General features: G+C 39.1%; 1 protein-coding gene across 1 annotated transcript in view; it reads right to left on the bottom strand.

The window, feature by feature from the left end:
* Window positions 1-6,714: 6,714 nt before the first annotated feature.
* The window catches only part of PIGK (phosphatidylinositol glycan anchor biosynthesis class K), a 65,795-nt gene continuing 46,968 nt past the window's right edge, over window positions 6,715-25,541 (bottom strand). Inside the window, 1 exon segment of the mRNA XM_058029755.1 lies at window positions 6,715-7,917. Coding sequence (XP_057885738.1) covers window positions 7,801-7,917 — 117 coding nt within the window. The 3' untranslated portion in view covers window positions 6,715-7,800.

Genomic DNA, 25,541 nt, shown 5'->3' with positions numbered 1-25,541 from the left:
TGGAATTGAGAATGATAAAGAAAACATCTCTGCAACTAAGAACAAAAATTACCACAGCTGCTTTGTGTTCTGTTGGCTCAATGCTGACAGCACCATGGTACAAAGCAAAACCATGATGCACATGGAGAAACCTTCCACCCAAAGTGCTACAGACCTCACAAAGTTAACACTTTATTCTTCATAAGGAAACTAAGGAAAGGAGAGGTTAAAAAATTAAGACCAAGTTACAGCCTTGGAACAAGATTTGGGAGAGACTGGGGGCTGCTGATTGGCAGTCCTAGCTCCATCCAGCAGAACACACTTGGTACTGCCATGTCCATTCACACAGGCAGGAAACTGATAAAATCCTTCTGGAGCTGCTTCCCTGGGACTTCCTGCTTCCCTGCTGCATTTTCCAGGCAGATTTCAAAGGAAACTTAAGTAATTTTTACCCAAAATACCTCTAAGGTTGCAAGGAAACAGTAAGATAAAAATAGCTGGAAAAGCATTGGGGAGCGGGGTGAGAGGAATCTAAACAGTAAGGAGTGAAATGTGCCTTGTGCCATCTAGCTTTACTCCCCTGGAATATGAAGATCAAACTCAGGCTGGAGCTGACAGAGGAATGTCCTGGCTCAATAGCAATGGCTGTCATGCACAGATTTCTTTGCAGTATTCTGTAAGCTGAATGTAAGTGCCACAAAAACTCTTCCAAAAATGCTGGTAATAATTTCTATAATGAAAGTTCATTATTTAATCTGATGCAAGGAGACACAATTTCTAATTCAAATTAAAACATAGCTTAGGGGTTAAAAAAAAAAAAGCAGTTGAACAAAGAGTACTTGTAAGGCAGCAAAAGGTACAGCAAAACAAAAGGAAGTACAGAAACCTTACAGGTACCAATACCTCTGTCTTCCCTGGACTGCTAGTTCATACTAGGTTTGCAAAAGACTTCCAAAGAAGTTACAGTTAACACAGAAAAAAAAAAAAAAAAAAAAAAGATCCTCACTCTATGGAACCTTTCTGAACATAGGAAAATAAGGCTAAGAGGATGCAGCATCATGTTAGGGGTACAAGCAGAATTCCACAGGAAAAATGTCACAATATATTTTCCTCTATTTTTCTATGCTGTTCCCTTGGTAGCTACCATAGGCCATTTCTAGATGCAGGACACAGGAGCTAGACTGCATTTAAATAAATAGATAGATGAAAAATATGCAAAAATGTATCCAGTGATCATCACCTTGTACACTAAAGCCCAGTTCCAGCCTTGCCATACTCTCCATGGGAGATCTAACACAGGAACTGCATTCTCATTTTACTGACAGCAATGCCAAAGCATCCAGCACATATGGAGAACAAGACTGCACCCTTTTTAGCAGACACAGAAAGTCATCTTAGTAATTTCATTTCTGAGAACAGCTTTGTCTTCTTTAGGACATCTCTAGTGCTATTTAAATCTGCCAGTTTCTTTACACAGCCCAGGCAGGTGTTAAGATAACATGAGTAACTTTTAGGACACTAGCTGCTTCCTGAAGTACAGGGAAGATAAATGGAGTAATTCATATGTGGCAAGGTATGAAGTTTTAGGACTTTGCTGAGTTAACTTCGGCTGTCAGGTCAGTTGGAGCCTGTTATGATCCAAACATAGAGCATGGTGAGAGTCTGTCAATAGCAAAACAAAGGAATTTCTGAAGGGAACCGTTTGGTGTGGCTTCATTTAAGGCAAGATCTTAGGTTAGGTTTATGTTTTAACACAAAGGCAAAAGCAGTGAACAGATTTATAGCCTATGAGGATATGCTTCCCCATTGCATCCTGGCTGCACACAAGGCCAAAACTGAAAGTGGTTACTGATACTGAGTGGGACTGTCCATTTGTGTTGGAGAAAATTGGAACATCCTGACAACACCATCATTATTTTTTAACTGGTTGTACATGTGTAGATGTGCGTTACATGAAACACTGAAAAGCTCTTCCTCATCCCTCCACTGCAAATGATGCTGCAGAGAAGGAGCAGATTAAAGAAACCAGCAACAACAAGTGCAGAAAGCCTTATATATATATGTAAAAAAATATAAATACAGGGACCGCTCCAGAGAAGGGCATGTAAAAGAACTGCAAAAAATACAAATATACATTTGTATAAAATGTAATACAATATACAATGCAAAAAATACAATATACAAATATACTGATGACCCTAGAGATCCTATTTGCTATTCCATGTGCATTATAAATACCAACGGAGGTAAGGGGACCCTAAAATCATCACAATTTGAGCCACAATATTTTCAGCTACAAAGTTAACCTGAACAGGAAAATCAGTACAGAAAAAGTAACTTAAAGAAAATCAAACATAATCTAATATTTAGTGAGGCTCTTTGTTAGTAAATGTCAAAGCATTTGGCAAAGGAAATAAGTACCATTACATTGGAGCTGGATATCAAGGACAGAGCCTCAGTTTAAAATAGTCACTACGTGCAGAGCCAGTGGGCCTAGTCAGATATTTAATATAAGAGCATTATTCCAGTAAGTTAGACCAAGAAAGGAAATCTATCTGCTATTCCAGATTAGTCAGTTTTGTCACTGAGACTGGTATGACACACCATGAATCTCCTGAATAAACCACAGCCTGTTAGCCTGGTCTCTGCTGAGCTGTCACCAAAGCCATGTCAACAGCAGTGTGAAAAATGCTGTTACACTGTCCAAACTGTTTGCTTCTTATGTGGCTTCTTTTGTTCAAGGGATTGTTGTAAACAACATCACCAAAATAATGTAGGCAAGTACAATTTGCATATCTATTAAGCCTGTTGGCCAAAGCAGCCAGACTGGCTCAGTACTGGCCAAGACTTTGGTGTTATTCTCACACAGACCTGAAAAGAAAGAAAGGCAAAAAAGTTAAATCTATAATCTGCATGGGGAAGAAAATATGGCACAATCAAACATTAATAGATATACATCATTGAATGGAAACCTTAAATATTATCAATTTAATCACTAAATCAGGCAGAAATCCTCATTAGGGGAGAAAAAGTAACTCAGTCTTAAAGAACTTGCAAGTGAAATGAGTTCTAAGAAATGCAGACTATGTTATGCAGCCTATGCAAGCTTTCGTTACAAAACACAGATACTTTCAAGATACGTTTCCTGAAAGCTTTTTATTTTTAAAAAAGAAAGAGGGAAAGCAGAAATAAATTAAAGTTATATAATCTTCTATGAGAAACTTTCTCCAGTTTTTAAATTTGCTTTTCACCACTTAAGAAATGCACTCATATGCATACACTCATTATGGTATAGAAGTGCTGAAGTGATGGTTAAAAAGAATTTTTGTGGCACCTGTGATTCATTTGTGGAATGCTGAACGAAACTTCTGCAGGGCAACTATTGGTACTGAGCCCCAACTTCCCTCTCTGTCAGCTGCAGCCTGAATTTGATCTTCACATGGTTGAGAAGACACTTTCATTATATACACTGCTTTTTTCTGCAGTTCATAACTTTATGGATAAATTAGTCTCTTGGGTGAAATATTTTATGCTTGTCTCAATCCAAAGGTTAATTAGTCTGGAAGCATGATAAAATTCTACCAGGTCACACAGAGCTCTGTAACAGAGACAGGGCTGAAGATCTGTACATGAGGACACTGATCTTTCTTGTCCCACACTGCACCATATACAAAGGTTGTCTTCTCTCCAGATACCACAGACTCTCTGAAATGCACCATTCTCACTTTGTGGACTGCCTTCCACTTCATCTGTTTTTATCAAGTCCAAATAATCCTGACCACATAAAAGCTTTTGACTTCACAATGCAAAGATGGATGAAATCTTCACTATTTACCAGAAGCTAGCAGCATCTCACTTCCTCAGCTACACTGAAAGGATAATTAGGGAAGCTTTCAGATCTTTTTATTCCTTCCTTCTCAGAATCCATCAGAGAAGAGAAAGCAGGGGTTCTGTAACATGAAAACCCCTTAGTGACATGCTGACAGGATTGCCAGAGCTGCAGACTTCTGCCCTGCCTCAGCTGGTCCTTCAGTCCCTCTCACAGGAGTACAGTGCAAGACCTCCCTGGCCTTATCACTGCACAAATCCTCTCCACCCAGGATAAATTCACAGCTGAACCTGGCCTTGGCCCCTTTGCAAATCACTGATTTAGTGCAACTCAGCCCTGCTCCAGCATGCAATGATGCCCCTCTGAGAGCAGACTGGACCACAAATTCCATTTACTTCTGTGGATGTGGTAGCTGAGAATAAAAATCCCTGACTCTGAAACGAGACTGAAATGGGCTCAGTGTGCAGGCACTCAGCAAGAGAATTAGACCCAGACTGCATTTGCTTTTCTGTAATCAATAACAGATAACAGCTTTCAGGAGGAAAAACCAACTGAAAGAAAAAATCCCTGCACTCTCTAGAAGAGACACAGCATCACTAATGATGTTTGTAAGGATACCTGTGAACAGGCTCTGGTATTGGCTTATGCCAAGAGAACAGCATTTCATCAGAACAGTCATTAAACATGAAAATGCTCTGCTGGAATAGACCAAGAAACACTGATTGTGTTCCTCCCTGCCCAGGTTTCTTTCTCCACTCATTTTTTGTAGGAACCTCACTTTTCAGTCTGTAACAGAAGCACAGCTTGGTCACACATTGTGTCAGCCTTTGGGCCTGGTCACAGGCACTCCAGGGGACAGGAGAGCACCTGGCTGTGAGTACAACCGCACTGGGGAGATACCTTTTCTTCATTCAATAATAAAGATGCATTTTAAGATGTAATCCTGAAAGAGAGCTGAAAAACTGAAATGACCAACATCTATTTTTATCATCCATGAGTGTTCTAAACAATATCTTAAAAGCCCATTGCAGGACCTGCCAGTGCAATTCCACAGCACAGGTGCAGACATGAATACACTGAGTTTTGCAGGCATGGGCACGCTTAGTTCACAGACCTATCCATGCAGAGTCACACAATGCTGAAATTAAACTCTGCTCAAAAGGTTCCCATGCAAAGAAGCATCAGGAAGCTGCCACCTGGCTTGTCTCCTGGATTCCATCAGGAAGATCATCTGTGCACCTTGGAGGAAGCATCCATACTGCAAAGCACACTTGGCCTGCACACAACAAATGGGTTGTGACTGAGGGTGCCATGGCTGACTCCCAGAGGCCATTCCAAACGAGCTTGATGGCCTCCCGGGGAAAATGAAAAGGGTACTAACTTTAAATAAAAAAATAAATATACAAGACACATCTCCAGACAATTCTGTGTCATTCCTGTACTTGCTTTCAGATTGTAACTGTTCAAGGAACAAAAGCTACCACAGCATAGAAAATCCTGTCTCATAGGTGTAGCATAGGCAACTTGGTGTCTCAGAATGATCCATTTCAACTCCTCACTTCTGTGCATACAAAAATGTTAAAAATGCCTGAAGCAGAGTTTGCTGCACTCCAGTCAAACTGTTGTTCTCACTTCAATTTAATCACCTTCACATGCATACTTACTGAGTGCCTCTATTCATAAATTGCATTTTAATAACCCACCTAATTGCCTCCTTTTCCCTAAGCAGAGAAGCTTTTAAAAAAAACAGAATCTTTGGTATCTACTGCTACTGGCAAAATTCAGCTGAGTTCTGTAGATGTTTCTACCACTTCCTGCAAAAGGTGGCTGAAAGAGGGAAAGAGAAAAATTGAATAAGGCCTGAGGAGTCCAAATAAGTGTTACTGCAAATGAAGCAGGGCACAAAGCTCTATCAACTTGACTTTGTGTACTTTTTAATGTGTAGCAAAACTTGCCTATAAAATAAATATTTGATTAAAATATTTACTACAATTGAAAAAGAGTTGGATTAGGAAAGGAAAGCTAAGCAAATCCTCTAAGGAATTCTGCAGGATTCATTTCTATACTTTTCTACATGGTCTGTGCACAGCCGATTTTACTTGATTGTTGTATTAGAAATTGCTCAGGGGAAAAAAAACCAGCTTTTTGATTTTATGAAAAATCACCATTATATCAGATTTTGGATATGAAGTCATTGCTTTTGAAGGACATTATCCAAAAAAACAACCCCCAAACCCAACACACTGTGAATAGATTCAGACATCCAGCACCAGGAATGCTGCTCAGACCCATCCCACAGGGTGTTTCTCTTTCCCTTTAAGTGGCATTGTTTAGCAGGGAAGATCAGCAGTTACATAAAAGCTTCTGATCAGCTCACTGAGAAGACAAGTCCAGTATTATCCACCCCACTTTAGGAATGCTTTAGGTCTAATCCCTACTCCTGGGCCATAAGCCCCTGCTACTGAAAACAATCCCAGCTCTTCACCAAGAAGTGCCAGGAAGAGGTGGAGTAGGCAAATGTTTACCTTCCCATTTTGGATCATTTTGTACCTTCAACATCTCCAAGCCTAGAAAATCGTTGGAGATAAAAAAACAAGGCTTTAGTTCTTGAGCTGCACCACACTGCTGTTTTCTCTGCTCTCTGCAAGCCTCAGTGGCTTCTCCACACTCTGCCAGGCTCACACAGTTCTGACAGTTCACCTCCTCTCACCTGAGGCTGGGATGCCACAATCAAGCTGGAAGAGAAAAAAAAAGGACAAAATGTTTATGCACTCAGATTTGTATGTGCTGTGCAATAGGAAATGCTCAGAACCGTATTCTAAGAAAAATATACCAACTTTGACACTATGTGTGATTATAGATAATTCCTAATAACTTTTAGAGATATGTGTGTAGTACTTACACCATGACTGTGTCAGGTAAGCTTTATTTTGATTAAGGTAGAGAACAAGTTCCAAAAGCAGAGGGCAAAAGCTTCTCCTCACTGACTGATGTGTTTCTACACATGCACAGATTTGCTCTTCTCTTCACAAATATCACTGTATTACACAGACAAAACCCCTCTAGCACACATTCATCAGTAAATGTCCAGGAAGAACACATCAATATGCCAAACCAGAATTTACAAAACACAGGCAACAAAGCACATCTTCTAGGGGCTCAGAAACTACAGAATACAATGGTACAATTATAATGTTCTTCATCCTGATGCCAGAGCTGATTTTCTTTGGTGCAAAACCCAGTGCACTGAAAATTCTGAAAGCATCCAAGTCCATATTATATGCAGTGAAAATACAACATCTGTGAAGGGTTTCTAATGGACATGGTGAAGTCCTTTCACTTTTTTTGGCCTTCTTTTTAAGTAGATTCAGCAAAGTCATATAATTTTTGTTTTACTTTCACCAACTCATAGAATTCTAGACTCAGAACTATCTAAGGTGAAAGGACTGATCTAAGGGTTTTATTTAACAGGGAACAAAAAATAATAATAAAAAAGAAATCAATATATTCCAGAGTATTTTTATTTTTGTGAAGAAAGCTTTCAATATGCCATGCTAAAGTTTTTATTGACAGATTGACATCTTAAATAATGTTCTCCACCATGTCCAGTTCTTTAGTAAGAGGTGACTTCTTCTAAGATTTACTTCAAAGTATGGTGGAAAGAATTTGCCCATTTACAATCCAGAAGCAACCACAGAAATCCTGTAACTGGGTTTAGTTCCTGCCCTTTTTTAAGTTTAACCAAAAAGAAAAAATGCTCAGAAAAGCGTTAAAATATGTTTAAATCAAGACAAAGTGAAATAACAGTAACATTAAAACCAGTTTTTACAATCTTTCCAGAAAAAGGGGCAGAAGAGATGGCTTCAAAAAAACCTTTAGAAGCAAGATGTCAACACAGTATTTCAACACAACCATAATTCACATGAAGGGAACACAGGAGATACCCAGGAACCCAAAGTAGCAGCCAGTGCAAGTATCTTTTTTGCTCCAGTTCAGAAGACATGTTTCATGTGCTTGATTCCATATGTTTTGAAGAAAACCATGATGATCAATGCCCAGAGTCCTAAAATAAATCCTCCAGGTGGATGCCAGTCCTTTTGTTTTGGTTTCTGGAAAAAAAAGAGAAAACAAAAAGAAAAACAAAATTTGTAATTAGCTCTCACAATAAGAAGTGCACTATGTTTATCAACTGCAAAAATATAATCCTTGCAGTAGAACAATACCAATAAGCTGTATTTCTTCCTGAAGTAGAAGCATCTTTGTGATGGATGGGGAGGCTAATGGGAGGCAAGCTGCCACTCAAGCAGGGAGGGTAAGTACCACAAAAAGGCCACTGGAACTGTGCCTGAGACACCACTTTGCCTGCGTGTATTGGTATCGTGGGACGTGTTCCAACTCATTTGTTTTGACAGATTTTCTTGTATTTGGTCTCAGGTTAATACAAGAGAAGAATTCTTTAAGTATGAAAAACAGTTCCTACAAGTGAAAATGTGAAAGAGAAAAGAGAGTGTTGTTTTTCCACTACCTGTTTTCTACAGCTGCTTTTGTACTCAGAATTATGTGAATAAACAGGTATCTGACCACATAACAAGTGAAGGCTCATCATTTCAGCAATATCATAAAACAAAATAGGATTGTTTTCAAAGTCAATCACATTTCCCAGGGGCCTCATTGAGTCTAACTGCCTTTCCCTAATGTAGAAATATATTCTGCAATTAAAACTTTTGTCCCCCTTCAACAAATTTTTCATCTTCAGTAAAAAGCCATACAGTGCAATTGAAGGCCTTTTCTCTCTTACATGTAGCAGCTAGACAAGGTAAAACTTGCCTGTCTTCTTCCTTCCCTTACTAAACCAAAATTCAGATACTCACAGTCAGAGAATAGAGAAATGGATTGTAGAAAGTAAGTGCTGCCATGTACCCCAAGATCTGTCTCTGGGGATAAAAATAAGGTGACTATATGAATGCAAAATTTTAGTTAAGACTATTGTGACAAAAATACCAGAATTATAGTATTTAGAAGTGTAACAGTCCCTCAGGTCTGTGCCTGCTCTTGCCCTCAGCAGGTATGTTTTACAGGTCTCCCAGGCAGACAGGGATGATTTACTATTACGATAATAAATACTGAAGCGCTTGCTGAGATTTTTATTCCTGCCTTGCTGAAAGATTTGCACCATTTTGTCCTTGTGCAGAATGGGACACAAGGGGCACAGACCATTTTGGATTTGTTGCATTTAAGTCAAATTTAAAATTCTCTTTCTGCCTAGGGAATAACTGTTACAAAAGATTTTGCTGTTTTAATTTCAGCATCAATACACACAGAGAAGCTTGCTGTTCTCTGCTAAATGTACCAGGGAGGCTGGTGAACTTTAATGAAAGAAGGAACAGTTTGCAGTGTCTGTTCTTTCAAAACAGCTTTCCTATCAACACAAAAACAATTTTTGTTGACTGCTCAGCTCCCCTTTATAAACCACACATTCTTAGCTTTAGGATTTTTCTGTAAGTGCTGCAATTTCTGCTGTGCCTGCAATTAAAAAGTAGAACAAATAGTCACATCACCTGAGACACCCACAGAACTTGACAGTCTGAAATATTAATGATTTTACTCTGATACAGGAATCACAAAACCAGCATTATAATTTACATCAACCACAAGAAAGCCAAAGATGTGAGCAGAGCAGGTGTCTCTGTATGCAAAGCACTGAGCTCCCTGAGCAGCTGCAGCGTGTGCTGTTGGTGATCTGCCACCTCGCTGACATTCACAACTGCACATCTCCACACAAACATCTCTGAAAATCAGCCCTGCCTGCTCAAAAGGCTGCCAGCACACCTCGCTTCTGAGAGTAACAACACATGACACTTCTCCACACAAAGGGACTTTCTTGTTTAAATCTTCCTAATTAACCTGTAACTTCATATGCATATTGCAGTGCCTGTTCCATCAATCTCTTTGTACTATCAATCTTTCCCTTCTTGGATCTCAGACAAGTATCTTACCACAAAGTGGCACCTGACCCTTCAAGACAAATGACTTCAATTTGCAGCCAGTGACACTTAAAGCCTCTCTTTCCTATTTTGTATAGAACACGTAATTTAATTTCTTTAAAGAATTTATATGAATAAATATTTATAAGGTGATCTATGAGTATGGTTTTACATTTTGTCATGTCTTGTACTGAAGTCTCCATGGAATTGTGCAAGGGAAGAGAGGCCAGTGCAGCAGTGGCTCTGCACTGGGAAATCAAGGACATATATATAGTCACTTTAAAGTCAAGGGATGCAATGTTAAAATGTAAAGGATTAAAACCATGAAGGCATGACGAAAATTATATGAGGCTGTACAAGAGCTACATACTCAGTAATCTTAAAAATAAATTATCCTAATAAGAAAGATTTACAGACCCAGAAACTCAAAATACACACGTAAATATTATACCACAATAAAAGGGCAAATATATTCAACTGTGTTGAATATCCGTAAGTCAATATCTCTAAATGGTTAATTGAGCACAAAATCATACTGAAATAGGCCAGTATTTTCCACGAGGACATCAAAACCTTATGAATATCTAAAATTGGATTACACAGATTCACATTTAAATCCACAAAGTATACGTGCAAGAGCTGAAATACCTAATTTCGTTTAAATTAACTTGCTCATAGATTCCCAAGAGAGTTCACCACTAAATTAAAATATAATTATTTGTCAAACTAACAAGTTCATCTTTCTAAAATCCTAACAAATACAACACAGAAAGCATCAATAACAAAACCCTGGCTAGGTGGGCACCTCAGCTCAGCAGCAAGGAGTGCTGGAGTTCCTTTACAAAAAGCTGCTCTTGGCACCTCTGTATGGGACATCTGCAAGGGACATGGAGCCACTGCTCCCATGGCCTGTGCCAGCCAGCTGTGCTCCTCACATGGGGTATGGGGGATGGGGTATGGGGGATGGGATGGGATGGGATGAATGCCCTCCCAGAAACACACGAGTGCCTCACCCACACTGCTGCAGAAGCTGCTGTGGCTGTTGTGTGTAGGCAAAAGGGGAAGAGTCACAGAGATTTCTCCTAATGGCAAAGACTATTATAGTAAGAAAGAATTCATTTTACAGCAAATGAAAATCCTTTTCAGATCCACATGCTGGAAAAAGGTTTAGAAAAGTCAGAATTTCTTTCTGTGCTTATACCAGTTCTGTGGCCACAAGCCTAGATAAACTATCTCTTTATATCAATTTTAGGATTGATCAGATAGCATTAATGTGAGTAAATTTTTTCACAGATGCTGAAAAAAAAGTCAGTAGATCTCCTATGACTATTGCCTAGCCCAGAGTCTTATTTCAGCAGATTTCTGTGAGATTCAGGCAATTTTCACATGTCAGGCATTTTCTCACTTGCAAGAAAATGCTAAGTGGACCAAAACCATGTTAAATGTCATAGTAGTTTGATCTGCAATTTATTATCTTATCACTATTATGTTTCAAATTGATGTGAGAATGTGTACTACAGAATGGTTGCACTACCTACAGATAACACAAAACTTGTTCATATTTGGGACTGCTCTGATGGAGCAGAGGCTAAAGTTATTCTGAATTTCACTGTAGCACTGACCAGTAGGAACCGCCTCTGTAAGTGACATATTTAGGTATTGTGATTCACACAGCACAATGCCATTCCAAACAGCCTCGTTATTCCCACAATAATAGCTGTAATGCATAGGTGAAATTCAGTTCAGAATGGTACAGTCTGTCATGAACAAATACATTTAGCAGCTTAAGGACTAGTCATTATGGAATTGCTGGAGATACCAAATTAAAAAGACAGGTAGCTAAGCAACAGCAAGCTTCCTCCTGTGAACAGTTTTTTGCTGTACACTCTCTAGTTCTGGTAGACTCATTATCCTCTGGAATTCAAAAACAGTTAACAGAGAGTTGCTCCAAGTACTGTAATTAAGAAGAGGATAAAACAGTGTATTTTCAAACTGGATGGGTCTATAGGGACCTGAATGGAAAGGATCCAAGACTTTCAATGAAGGTGTTTCATAAAACATGCAATACATGTTACTCCAATTAAAATGAGCTTTATGAAAAAAATAATTTTTAAAAGCTGAATTGTTAATTAGAGGAAGAATGGTTTAATTTAAAAATGTTACATCACAACAGAAATAAGATTTAAAACATCTCATATTAACATTTCACATGGACAATGCTGTCTAAAACTTATCTACAAGGATAAATTCAAGTGTTTTCCACACTGGAAGACTGTCAGACTATAACATCCAACATCTTCCAACAGAACTCTGTCTTAATGTTCTCAATAAGCCCAAAAATATTGGTACAGTAAACTTTGGGTTAAACTCACAAACCACATCTGAATAGTTCCAGCACAGAAAGCCCAGCAAACAGACAGGAATTTAGTAATTACCAAATGAAACAGGGATACAGAAATTCTACAATCTCCTTTAGTACTTTTTTCCAAAGAGAGCTTTAAGAAAGGGTGCAAATGCTTAGAAATGAATGTGCACATCATCCTTGTTGCAGGGGATGTTCTCCCCAACCTGAGGCAGACGGTGTGTGTTTGTAGCAGGAGTGCAAACTCCCCTGTGCAACTGCACAAAAAGAACACATCAGAAGCACTAGGTGCCAGCGAGTCCATTAAAGTGGCAGCTATTGGATTTCAAATTAATCCCTGCTTAATTCTCACTGCACTTTCAGCACTGAGTGCCCTAGACCCAGTTTTGGCCTCTTTATTGCAGCACATGTGGTATAAAACATCCCAGGGCTCTGGGGCTGCCTGGCTGACAGCAGCAGCCACAGCCAGGAGAGAGGTTGTGCACATCCTCTGAGGGCTGCTCCACTCCCCTAGTCCTGGGGACAGCAAGCAGGGAAGTGAAACACACTTGTCTGTGCAGTGCTTGCACTCACTGGGGTGAATTTCAGGTATTTTGGGGGGTGAATTTCCAAATTTTCTTTTTAGTCATTCTCCATTTAAATGAATGTTTCTTTTTCTTCCAGTGCATACTAGAGGTTTTCTCTCTTGTTCCTCAAGCTACAGAATTTTATGTGAGGCTTGGTTGTAAAGACCAGTATAGAAACCTGAAAAAAAGATCCATGTCTCAAAACAGGTCTTTGAAATTCAAGGTGAACCTCAAATCCAAAACTGGAACAATCCACTGGCTTCTCACCTCAGAAAACTGATCTCAAACTGAAGGAAATTCCTTGGAAAAGCTAAATTCTGCTATACAGTGCACTGTGCCAAGAGCACACTATGTATTTCCTAGAGGCACTCCAACAGTTCAAGTTTACTTGCAATTTGGAATTTCAAACTGGGTAATCCTTTATTGTAATTCTTATGATAAAGCACACAACAAAGTTTATTTCCAGAATGAATTTATATGTATCACAAGCAAATCACAACATAAAGTATGTCCTCAAAGCTTTCAGTGGAAGTCTGCACCTCTAATTTGTTGGGTACAGTTTGAATTTTGGGGTCCTCTCAGGGGATGGGGGAAATCAAATAACTCCAGCCACCAAGTAACAGTTTAATCCTCTCTGTGCCCACAGCAGGATTAAAGTCATAAGAGAACTCCAGCATCAACAGTGCCTGTTCATCTGCAAAACAATTTAAAGTACTTTTGTCTAATCTCTCGGTTTGTATTTATTAACCACACTGCCATGATTACTAATATCTCCAATATTAATAAAATAATTAAGGAACTTCATTCATCAACAACAAAAACTCACAAAGGGTACAGGAAGAAACAGCAGCTAAACTAAATTAACATCAATACCAACAACTGCATTTTAACATTTACTTTGTATAATCATTGTAATAGGAACAATACTGTTATGATAGCTTTACTTTTTCATTTCCTTCTAAACTTCATAATCTAGAAGGGCTTTTTTAAAATGAGCCTCTACTTACTACTGCCTACTTTCAGATTTATCTCAACATTTCACAGCACTGTAAAGTGCTTTTAGTGGTTTAACAATTATTCCCTAATCTTCCAACCTGTGATACATTACATAATATACAACTTCTAATCAAAGGCAGACTTGCCAGCACCTGGGAGCCAGGGCTGCTGAATTCCCAGACAAGTCGGTGCTCAGCTGAGTGATGCCCACCCAGCAAACACAACAGGGATTGTGGGGGACACACCAGGGGAACTCCAAACGCAGGTGTGTGGTTTGCTATACCCAGAAAGAACACAGAGAGACAATTCCTGAAAGAACACAGAGAGACAATTCCTGATAGAACACACAGAGACCGTTCCTACCTGTCCTCAACAGCCTGGCATGGGGCTGAGCTCTCACCTGCTCTGCTGACACTGAGCTACATACTGGAATTCACAGATGCTTCAGAGAGGAGATGAGAGAAGTCAGATTAGCTTGTATTTAGGGAAAAAAAAATGTGCAACTGCCTCTATTTAAGGTATGCTAAGCATGTTGTTCTTTATATTTTAATCAAATTCATACCCGCATATGAAGCCATGATCATGATTTTCCACAAAAGGCCACCTAAGTCAACAGCAAATATATGTTACATTTGCAAACACAAAGGTTCATGACAACTGAAGCATGCAAAAATACCAGATGAGCAGCTTAATTAAGTAGACTTGGTATTCAAAACTCACTTACCGCTACTTAGAAAAGCATGTTCCTTTTTTAATACGTTTATATTTAATTAATTTAAACAAGAGGATTATTAGCAAAAACAAGACTAAAGGCAAGAATTCAGTGCTCAATGTCATGCCACAAATGGAAAGATAAACTCCTTGAGGTCCTTACAAAGCAGGGAGTCAGAACATGACAAAAACACACACTGGTGAGGCAGACCTCAGCAGAGAGAAACCTCCAAAAATCATCAGATATAAAAGCAAGTCCCTGTCACTGAAACTCTGGGTTAAGCAGACAGAGACAGCAAAGAACAAAGGAGGTGAAGGCTGCTAGAGGGACAAGAATATTTTGTATTCACAGAAATACTGTGGTGTAAATAGGGCCAAGCTATTCTGGGAGTGTAGCAGAATGGATTGCAAGCAAGCTCACCCCAATGAGCTGCACTGTAACAGCCTTGCCCTCCACAGGTCACAGCTATGTCCAGCCAGGATGGGTGTCACAGAGAGTGGGTTGGCTGCTAGGAGGAAGAGTCTGCTGGCTGTGCTGTGAGGAGGAAGGGTCAGGCAGTTGTGCAAGGGATAGGAAGGAGTCGGGTGGTCTGTGCCAAGACAGAAGTGAAGTGTCCCATCCCAAACAAGGTCTGCAGCCACATCAGAGCACTGTTCTTCCAAGAGCATGCACTGCTCACCGTCCCCTGGGAAAAGATTGTCTCAGTCTTCTTCTGTGCAGGTCTTGTTCACACAAATTCAGCATTGCACTGCCAGTGGCAGAGCCAGCCTCTCAGCTCTGCAGAGCCAAGGCCCCACATGGGGGCACGTGCACTCATGGGCTCCCACCTGCTTCATCTGGGACCATTATTCCAAGTAGCAGCCTCATCCAGCCCAGCCCTTCTGAGGAGCACAGCCCTCCTACATCCTCCTAGGAACTCTGACTTGGATTTCCCTTAGCATCTCTCTGAACCACAAGGTGAGTCCACTCAAATGCTTTTAAATCAATTTTTCTAAGGAAGGTTTTACTCCTAATCCTATAAAATTAATTGTATGCTTAGAACTTCCGTGATGAAGTGCCATTCTGAGTATTCATATTCAATCAAAGGTTTTTTTCTGTTTATATAGAAAAACCATGATGTTAATAAATTATTATGCTATTTCTTTCAAAGTAGTAGTGATGGTTCCAATCACACTTCTGTGTCTGCACGTCCCGTAAGTATCTATTCATTTACTGCCAGGTGACAGGCTGCATTAACAACAGATGTTAGACTGCATTAGTTCTCATACTGAGTATGCCACATTGAGTACAAGATCTAATCAAATACTTCAACAGCTACATTTGAAATCCTTATACACATAGTTTTTAATGTCCATTTCTCAAATCTCTACAGCTATAATTTAAAATGTTCTCCATTACCCTAAGCCCTGTGCTGCATTATGTGCATGTGCAGTAAAGCTTCACATTTTTCTAGCTCCAGCTTGCACAGCTTGAAACAGCATTACAAAAGGCAGGCATGACAAAATGAATGGAGGGAGAAGCAGGGCTGAGGCAAAAGATGCCTTCACACTTATAAGAGCAACATCAAGAATGGCTGTACTTTTACTGCATTTCATTTTCATTTTCAGTGACAAACCAGTGAGTAACAGCTGGTGACAGACCACTTTGTTCCCCACCACCACCCACCTTTTACAGGTGATTCTGTATTCAGTAGTTTTGTACTCATAAGCCAAACAAGTGTTCTTACCCAAGTTTATGTTGTATGTACTCTCTTATGGGAAAAGGAGATAGACTTGCTCTGAAATATCAACTCAATACTTCGGAGTACCCCAGCTGCTATAGAAAACAAATCATAAAACATGGACATGGCAGTCATACAGGCACCTATTTAGTGGCTGCACATAATTACAGCTCCACAAAAAAGCCATTTCTGTTACACTCAGTATGTCAAAGGACAAGGAGTCTCAGAGAGCAGATCCATTCCTGCACAGAGTGTTTGTAAGCATTAAGAAAGAATAGCAGATTTATGGTATCATAAATAATCATTGTTCCCACGTGACATTTGCATGACTCAGCTCATCAGTCAAATGCCATGTGGGGCTCACAGAGAGCATCTTCCCAGAAGAATGGATGAGTGCAGCTGAGGACACACCCTCCCAACACCCTCCCAGACCAGCAGTGACAGGTACAGAATCAACAGCTTCCAAGAGAGTCTTTAAAAAAGATGAAATCACACATGGTTCTATCTAGGGGCAAAGCAGTTGCAGCTTTCCTGCCTCCATCTACACTAACCACAGGTTACTGCTCCACTGTCCAGCTGTCATTCAGTCCCCTCTAAGCACCACTCATCACCCATGAGTCAGCCATGTATTTGTAGATGGGCTTTCATGTTAAGCACTCCTGAAAATAATGAAATCACTGACTAATTCACAGGAACGCCCACCATGACAGAAGAAATCACTTGCACAAGGCTCAATCACAACCCCATGCAAGGAATTTGCACAGGAACCATGATGCAGGATGCTGTCTTGACTGTCCAACATATAAACACAACTGCTCCATTACCAGAGCCTTCATTCATTTACCCCTTCCATTCATTCTTCAAATGGAAATGATTTCATCAAATTTCAACCCTCTGAATTATTTAGGAAAACAATTCTAGACAGAGCACTAGAGAGCAGCCTGCCAATATCTCTGTCTGTGGCCATTCATCAGTCCTGTCAAGAGCTCGTGAGTTACATTTCTGTGCTCCTCACAGCATGCTACTGGAGAGTAAACAAAACATAATTAACTTAACACAAAAAAATCACCAATAACACCTAGGATTACATGGTTAAGTGGGATAAATGTGTGAATATATTTGGAGCTAACAGTGCCTTCCCCTGAGGAAAAGTGTTCAGAAAGGTATTTGCTGTCACAGCACCACAAAATATATCAAGATTGATAACATTTATATTTTTCCTTATCAATGTGAGCTTATTGGTAACACCTACTTTTTATACTGCATAAGCTCAGAAGAAGTACGGTGGATAGAAGAAAAAAGACCTAACAAAACTCCTACTGCTAATTTTACTACTCACTGGAATACCATTTAAATAAACACTGTCTATCAGGGAAGCTTTCATGTGTAAACAATAAAAAAGTAATGATTAATAAGCACTGTACAAGGTTATATGAGAAATGTAAATGTTACACAACACTGAACAGACACCAGAAAATGGAATTAAATCATGCATCTTGGACAATGTACTATAAAATACTTCAGTAATGTGTTTGATACAGGAATGTCCCCATCCAGCATATATTTAGTGATAGGTAACACAAACTGGGTCCAAAATTTAGTCTTACACTCAAATGACACATGTGCTTATAGATACACCAATGCTGTGCAACATCAAGCAATGCAATAAGAATAAAGACTACTAAATACATTTCCCTTTGCCTACAGACCTTACAGCATCCTCTCCTTTCCTCTACCCAACACACACCCATACTCACACTTGGCTGTGTTATTGCTGCCGTTTTATTCCAGGGACACAAATACAACCCATCAGACAGCAGAGATCTGTTATCAGCCACAGTGGCTGCTGAGCCTTCCCCCCAGGCTCATCCCACCAAAACTGCAGGACAACACTTTTAGTCAGGTAATTCCCAAACACAGCTTTGGGGAGAGAAGGGCTAAGAACAATCAGACCCCTCCAAGGTGCATGAAGAGACACTGCAAGTGGGTTCTGACAGAAGCCATTCAGCAGCACCAGCAAAGTGCTGAAGCAGAATGTGCCTCATTCCTGCAACACAGCAAATCTCTGTCCTTTTATCAGTTTCTACTGCACACAAAGCCAGAAAAAATCTGGCCAAACAAGCTGGGTGTCATTTGGGGATGCCAAAGGCAGCATTTTCATAGCCCAAACAGGCTTCTGCAGAAAAATCAGCTGTAAGCTAGGACAGGGGCCCTTTCTCTGCATATAAAAACCAGTGTCTCACTAACCAGTGACCACCATGGAGCACTGCTTACTTTACATTTGCCAGTAAATCTCATTCCTAATGCAAAGCCTGGTCCAAAGAGTTCTCCTATGGAACAGCAAAGCTGATCACCAAAATAAAAGTAACTCTGGAACAGTATCCATTTTGTTAATACTGTATCTAATAAAAGAAAAAGAGATTTGATTTACCATCAAAAGGATTTGATAAATCAGTCTTCTGTTACCTAGAGAAGTCCTAAAATTTATTCTATGTCAACCATAAATTTTGAATTACTACACCACAGCAGTTTATTGGTTGTTCTGATATAGACAAGATTTATATTTTTTTAATTTAAGAAAGATTAAAAAAATTATTGTAGCAGTAGCTCTTCATTCCACAATATCTTCAGCTTTTACTCTACATCAAAAGACAATGAATAAAGTAATTTCTTTTAAATGTAGACTTATAGTGCTACTGTTCACAACAACAATAATAATAATAATAATAATAATAATAATAATAATAATAATAATAATAGTAATAAACATTATAGTCTCTACAACCCTGTAATTCTACTGCTAGGAATTATGTCTTCTCACTAAGGTTTTTGTGGCTTAATTGTCTTCATGTAATATTGATATCTGGTACTTGGATGTAATTAAGAATAGGGGAACCATTCTTGGAGTACTATTCCAATCCATTAGGTAAATTTTCTCACTATGATATGAAAATTTTCATCTACTTAATTAGCACACCTACTTCTTCCATGCCTAAGTGCACCTAAGCTGTGTTTTATGATGGCCCAAGGAAAGGAAAAAGAAACCACAACACATCAATTATGCTTCCACTCAGTTGTACAACTATTTTAAAATGTGTGAACAGTTAAGACAAAATTGAAAAATTACCATAATAGGCTTTTGACACTTCCCCGCTTAAGCAAAAATTAATTCTAACTCCCTGTTTTTATGCAAAGCCTTTATAATTTCTCTAATCTCGAGTTCCCACGAGAGAGAACACAATTCTTTCAAGTACAAGTATGTGAGGCTTGGCATCTTCCCTTTTTAGTTATGCAGTTTATTTGATGGAAGTCTAAACTGCTAAGCCTCCCTTTGTGCTTAATATAAGCCATCCTCAGTGGAAATACAAGTTAATTTAAGTAAAATGAAGTTTTAGGAAGGATGCATTCTCTTGCACAGAAAGCCTCACTAAATCAAAGCTTTTTTAAATGCAGCATCTGTTTCCTGAATTGCTCTAGAACCTGTAATAAAATAAACTAAAAAGAAGAAAAATTTTTAAAAGGTACTTTTACATATAAAACATCATAAACATAAAACCAGACAAATGGAGCAGCTTACCTCTCATTTTCGTGTGTTTTGCAGCCTCATCTTGTACTGTACATGAAGACACTCTTACAACACAATGAATTAGCATGTTTTAAGCATCATCTGTTTTATTAATGGTCACTACTATTAAAACCTACTGCTTGTGCATCAGCTGTATTGTATTGCTGGGATACACTGCCATTCACACGAAGCTGTGTGGACCACATCCTCAATTCACAGTTTTTCCACAGCACTGCTTAGCCCTGAAACACACCTGAAGTATTTATACATCACACACTTTGCTTCAGCAAAAGTCAGGGGTCTATTCTGATGCCTGCAAACCTATTAAGGTCACAGACAGCTTGTGCAGTTCTTTAGTCTGTTCCCATGAGAGGCAGAGGTATATTATTTGCATACCATTATGTACTGAAAAAGCTATTCAGTTATCCCCACTGGAGACAACTCACTTCCCTGCCCTAAATAGCATTCCCTTTTCCAATATTTGAAGGAACAGCAAGTAAATGGGACCCAGTGCAGACAAATCCAAAAAGACTCAGAATATCTAAGAATTTCAACTTATAAATAACAAATGTGAATGAATGCAGACCAATATATCACATAAAAATATCATGGAAGCAAGGAATGATGAAAAAAGTGATTTATATGCCTAAGAGAGGACTAAACTGTTGAGAGTGAAAATGGCTGAAGAGATAATTTTAGGAAAAAAGCTGACATTAGCCAAGCTTATTATGACCACAGAGGAGAGCAAAGATTCTCAAAGCACAGAACTCAAAAATAGCCTCCTTACATTTGCAGTGACAGCAGCAGTTCTAATATCATCTGCCCCAAACAAAGTGAGACAGCTATTGATGTTTTACCTATAGCAGGGTGCAACAGTTCACATGATGTCAGTAACTGAGACCTATGGGACCTGTACATGTTGGTCCTTCAGTACCAGCTGCAGTACTGTGAATATTTGCTGTAATCACAAATATGTTCTTACATGCCCCAATTATCCTGCTCAGTTTTATTCCCCCCATAATTATGATGTTTTGAATAAACATCTCCCAGCATCTGCTCAAACCCTTCTTCTAGTTATCCTTCCTGATGTCAATACAGCCACAAAGAAGGGAGAATATAAATAAAGTATCTGTGTGCTTTGTGCAGAAAGTCAGAAGAGATCAACATAATGGTCCTTTACAGCCTTAGTCTGCAAATCAGAACCTCTTGCTGTTAACCTTGGTTTGCTTTTTGCTAACCTGCTATGTGAAGTTTACTTCAAGCTCTAAGCATTTCTGAACCTGTCTGTTTCTGTAAAGCTCTGAGCACAGATAAAGCACAATAGAAACAGTAACCATCGCCTTGAAATCACGGTTGTGAGCACATCCTGAAGAACAACAAAAGGGGATCATGGCACAATCAGTCCCATGCCAAAACAAAAACACAGAAACATCAATAGTGCATATTGAAAGGCTTGTGCACACAGGATCTTCAAACACGTGGCTGCTTCAGCTGACAAGAAGTAAATCAATTTTTTGAATATAAGGAATATAATAATAATTTTTGAGTCCATGGCTATACCGTTACTATCGACCCTTGAAATGCAGTTATTTGAAGTTCAGATGAGTAAACCCCAGAGATCTACAGCACTCTATAAAGCCTGTCATGTTACAGTCATTTCCTGAACATCTTCCTTCATTTTACATCTTAAATAGTGCTTATTAAAAAGAAACGGTTACAGGAATTACCTCTTAAAGAAGCTGCAAATCCAGTGCAGCACCTCTAACAATTATAGCTACTATAGAGCCAGGGTATCTTTTCATATATTTTTTAATAGTACATCTGACAATTCTATATGCAGGTGGGTATGAAACTGATGTCTCATAATCCACAAAATGGATGAGGCTACAGTCACATATAAAGCCTCATATTAGCAGTATTCTCAAGGGCAAACTGAGCACTCCCATGATATGCACAAAAGCCTCAAATTTATTTCCATTTTAACTTTCCACAGTAACAGCTATTTTTACTCTCATCTGCTCATGAGCAATATAAACAAAAACTTTCAGGAATACAAGTACACTTTATCAGTTTTAGCTGATACTATGTATCCTAGTTGGCTTTAAAAATTCTGTAGTCACATATCCAGCCAGGATGAAAATGCCCTTTTTTTTTCAAGCAGTACTTTGCACCATTGCTGTGCTTAATGAGCACAGGACTCTACCAGCACTGGTGAAAGTGAAGTGTGGCCACTTGAGGGGCAGCCCCTTAAATTGCTCCAAGCTGTCTGTCAAACTGATCTCCCATCCTGTGCCAAAGAAGAATGGAGATAAAATGCCAATCTGTACATGTCAGGGTTTCACAGGCTCAGAAAGAGAAAAGAAACATGACCTCTGAAAACTGACAGATCAGAGGTAAAACTTCTTCATCCAAACTGCAGGATCTGGGCAGCCTAAAACAGTCATTTTGAAAACACTGCATCAGTTGCCTGCTACTGCATCTCCCTGAAGAGGAGACTGGTTTTGAGAGAGAGCACGGCCTGGGGGTTGCTGTCACCTTGCTGGGAGCCATTTCTGTGAAGAGGGGATAAAGTCACATTCCAAGATGTGACAGCAGAGACAGGATTCTACTGATGCCCAGAGCTCATAATGTACATACACATCAAACAGAACATATTGAGAAGTGCTCAATGAACTGTTCTTAATAGTGTGTAAGAGGAAAAACAGGTCATTCTTTAAAATACACTTTGGTTTCATGTTTTAAAAATGGAAGGACGTAAAAGGGCATGTTTTAATGCATAAACAGGGAAGAATAGGCGGAGCATGCATGCAATAGTTCTGGCAAGAAGAAGTTACCAAACACCATCTCAAACGTCTCTGGGATGCTGGAACAGGTAACATTTTCCCTTCTTGGCTTACAGAAAACATTCAACGTGGTATTTCTAGTATGAAACAGTTAAAAACAAGAACCACACAACTGACTGTTCAGGTTCCTCATGCAAGATACCTTCCAATGCATTTAGTTATCCAATCCATTGTATTCAGCTATAATTGAAAAAATCTAATACTACATTCAGTTCCCCTGTAATCCTTGGTCAGCAACAAAAAGCACTCATGGGTCTTTTCTGGCTCTGCTGAGCAGTGCTGTGTACAGACAAAGGAAGAGCTCCCCATGCATTAATACTTTGGCACTCCAGCCATACAGAAACAAAGGTCCCCATCATTGCTGCTAAATTTTTAAGATTTGGAGGGCAGCATTTGAAAGAAAAATAATTCTCAGATAGTTATCTTTATTCTGTCTGGAAGACTAAGAAGAAATTCCATGTAATATTTCAACAACAAAGAGATAAACCAGCAGAACTTCCCCTGTGATTGAGAAACAGTAAAATAATGGTCCTGGATAGGCAGAGAGTGATCACCCACAAGAGTCCTTTAATGGGAAGATGGAAGAGAAGAGACTGTTTTACTACATCTCTGCTTCCAAGAGGGAAGATCATGGTCAGATGAAAAACAACAAAACAGAAGCAGCCCTGTCTTTTCAGTAAAAACAAATGATTAGTAATTTATGCTAACTCCACATCATGGTATTCTGTGATTGGAAAAAACTGGTGAGAAAAACAACAGCGAATTTTAAAAATTACGTTGTCTCTATTTTACAAAAATACTTTATGCTGTACTCAGATAAACTGTATTTCAGGAATGTTGTGAAGTTTCATGTGGCTAATGAGCTATGCAATTTCTGAAGAAGAAAAGAAAAGAGACAACCTGTTTGTATTGACTACTGGATTACATTTGAAGCTCCTGAGTACCATTCCTGTCTCTGCAGAAGTTCACTAGATGAAAAAAAAGCCTGAAAAATCTCTGGTTTAATGATATGCCAGTAAAAGATCTGTACCATCTATAACCAAGTCAAGATTGTGTTTGGTGATTTCTTGCAGTGAGTCAGAGAAGCAGGGGACTGTGCCATTCTTAATGTATTACATGACTCATACACATAGCACGATTCTGCACCTCAACTTTTTGAATCAAACTTAGGATTAGAAGAAATCTCAGGGAGTGAACTTCAAAGCACCTATATGCACCAAGTAGCACAAAGTGTTGGCAGGAATACCTCTGCTGCTCTATGACATATTTGGTTTGGTTGGCCAAAGTGTGCAGTAATAGCTCTTTTTCTTCTGATCCTTTTGAGTACCAAGTTTTCTACTAGACAGCATTCAATTTAAAGAAAGCTCAAAAGATTTAAGCAATTCCTAACTTATCCAGCAGTAACAGAAGTTAAGTCTATTTACTGTCTACAATTTAGGGAAAAAGCAAGTTCTTATGTGCTGGATGACATCCAGTCATGATTCCACTTGAGACCCCTTCCGTTATAGTTATAAAATGTAGCCAAATCACCTCTAGGTTAAACAATTCACAAACATATGTTTAATACAGAAAAGAAATGGAAAACCCCCAAACATAGCAGACACATTAATTTCTGACTGCAATACATTCCAAGTGCCCTAGATGAAGAAAGGTTCAGCAGAAGGGGTACAGCACACCTGGGTTTAGCTCTGCACAGAATGCCTGAGCCCCAAAAACCACTTCAGGTGAGCTGGTGAGGAAGAGCACACAGCACATTTCCATGATGTACATCAGAAACAGCTTTCCTCACCTGTAGTCTGGACCAGACAGGTGAGAGCCCTGGCAGGACAGGTTGCTGTTCTCCAGACACTCCAAAATGGCTACAAGAAGGGGCCATGGCAAGGGGACAGCATTTGTCTTCAGCACGTTGCTCAGCACTGCAGTGGTACAGCCTGAGGTGTCCTAGGGCAGGCTGACATGTCACAAGGCTTTTTGGTGGGAAGTCAAGTGATGTATTTTGTTAAAATAAAACTAGACTCTGAAGTCAGTGTACTTTTTAATATTTGGTATGAAAAATTCAATTTTCAATCATCCTGACAAAATCCATTTTTGACAAAGAAAAGCATCCCTGCCTGAGCAGACCTGTGTCTGTGCTAGCAGGTGCAGCAGAACTTGGACCTTTTGGTGAAAGGTTGTATTTTATCTCTGACATCATTCAGCTGAATACCATGACCAGAGTTCTAAAAAGCAAGCTATGCTTCAAAGTTATTTTCAAACACAGCTACATGAATGGATTTTCAAAGAATGTATAAATAGCTGTGTCTAAAACTTTGCACATCAAACCTGAGACATCTAAGTATTACAAGTTGGTTTTGAACCTCTTAGCCTGTAAAGACACAGTAAAATGCAAGTCTCACTTATCAAAGTACTGTAAAATTTTTAATAAATTAATATTCATAAACAAAACCTCCTGTCTGCAACAAAAATAAAAATAAAAATCTGGGTTACTGTTGTGCTATTAAACATGTTGCACACTTAGCCAAAGTTCTGGACACTAATGGCTTTATAAAACATTTATAGGAACAAAGACACCACCATCAGGACAGAAGCAGACTGGGAGTGAGGGGAACTCCTGAACTGTATAAACTGCCAAAGAGCAGCTACAAGGCAATGGACAAGGAGCTGGTGTGATCCCTGAATTTTCAAGTTGTGTTTTCAAGACTGTCTCACCATGTGATGGGTTACTTTTCATATTGAACGTTTCACACAGATCGTAAACCACTTTAATGTTTGTGAAAATATTTTAAGTCTGAGAGCTAAAATTGTTGTGTTATAGATAATAAAGGGATATTAAAAAAAAATCTATACAACATAGTGTGTTCTATTTTCTTAATACTGTTTCAACAATTTCTGGCAAATGCCGCTGAAGAAAACCTCTGTCAATTAAATCAGCATGAAACCAGAATCACAACAACAAGTGCAATAAACTAACCACCCTCTACAACG

This window comes from Melospiza georgiana, chromosome 9 (assembly GCF_028018845.1).
Source record: "Melospiza georgiana isolate bMelGeo1 chromosome 9, bMelGeo1.pri, whole genome shotgun sequence".
NCBI lineage: Eukaryota > Metazoa > Chordata > Aves > Passeriformes > Passerellidae > Melospiza > Melospiza georgiana.
This window is presented reverse-complemented; position numbering and strand designations above follow the sequence as displayed.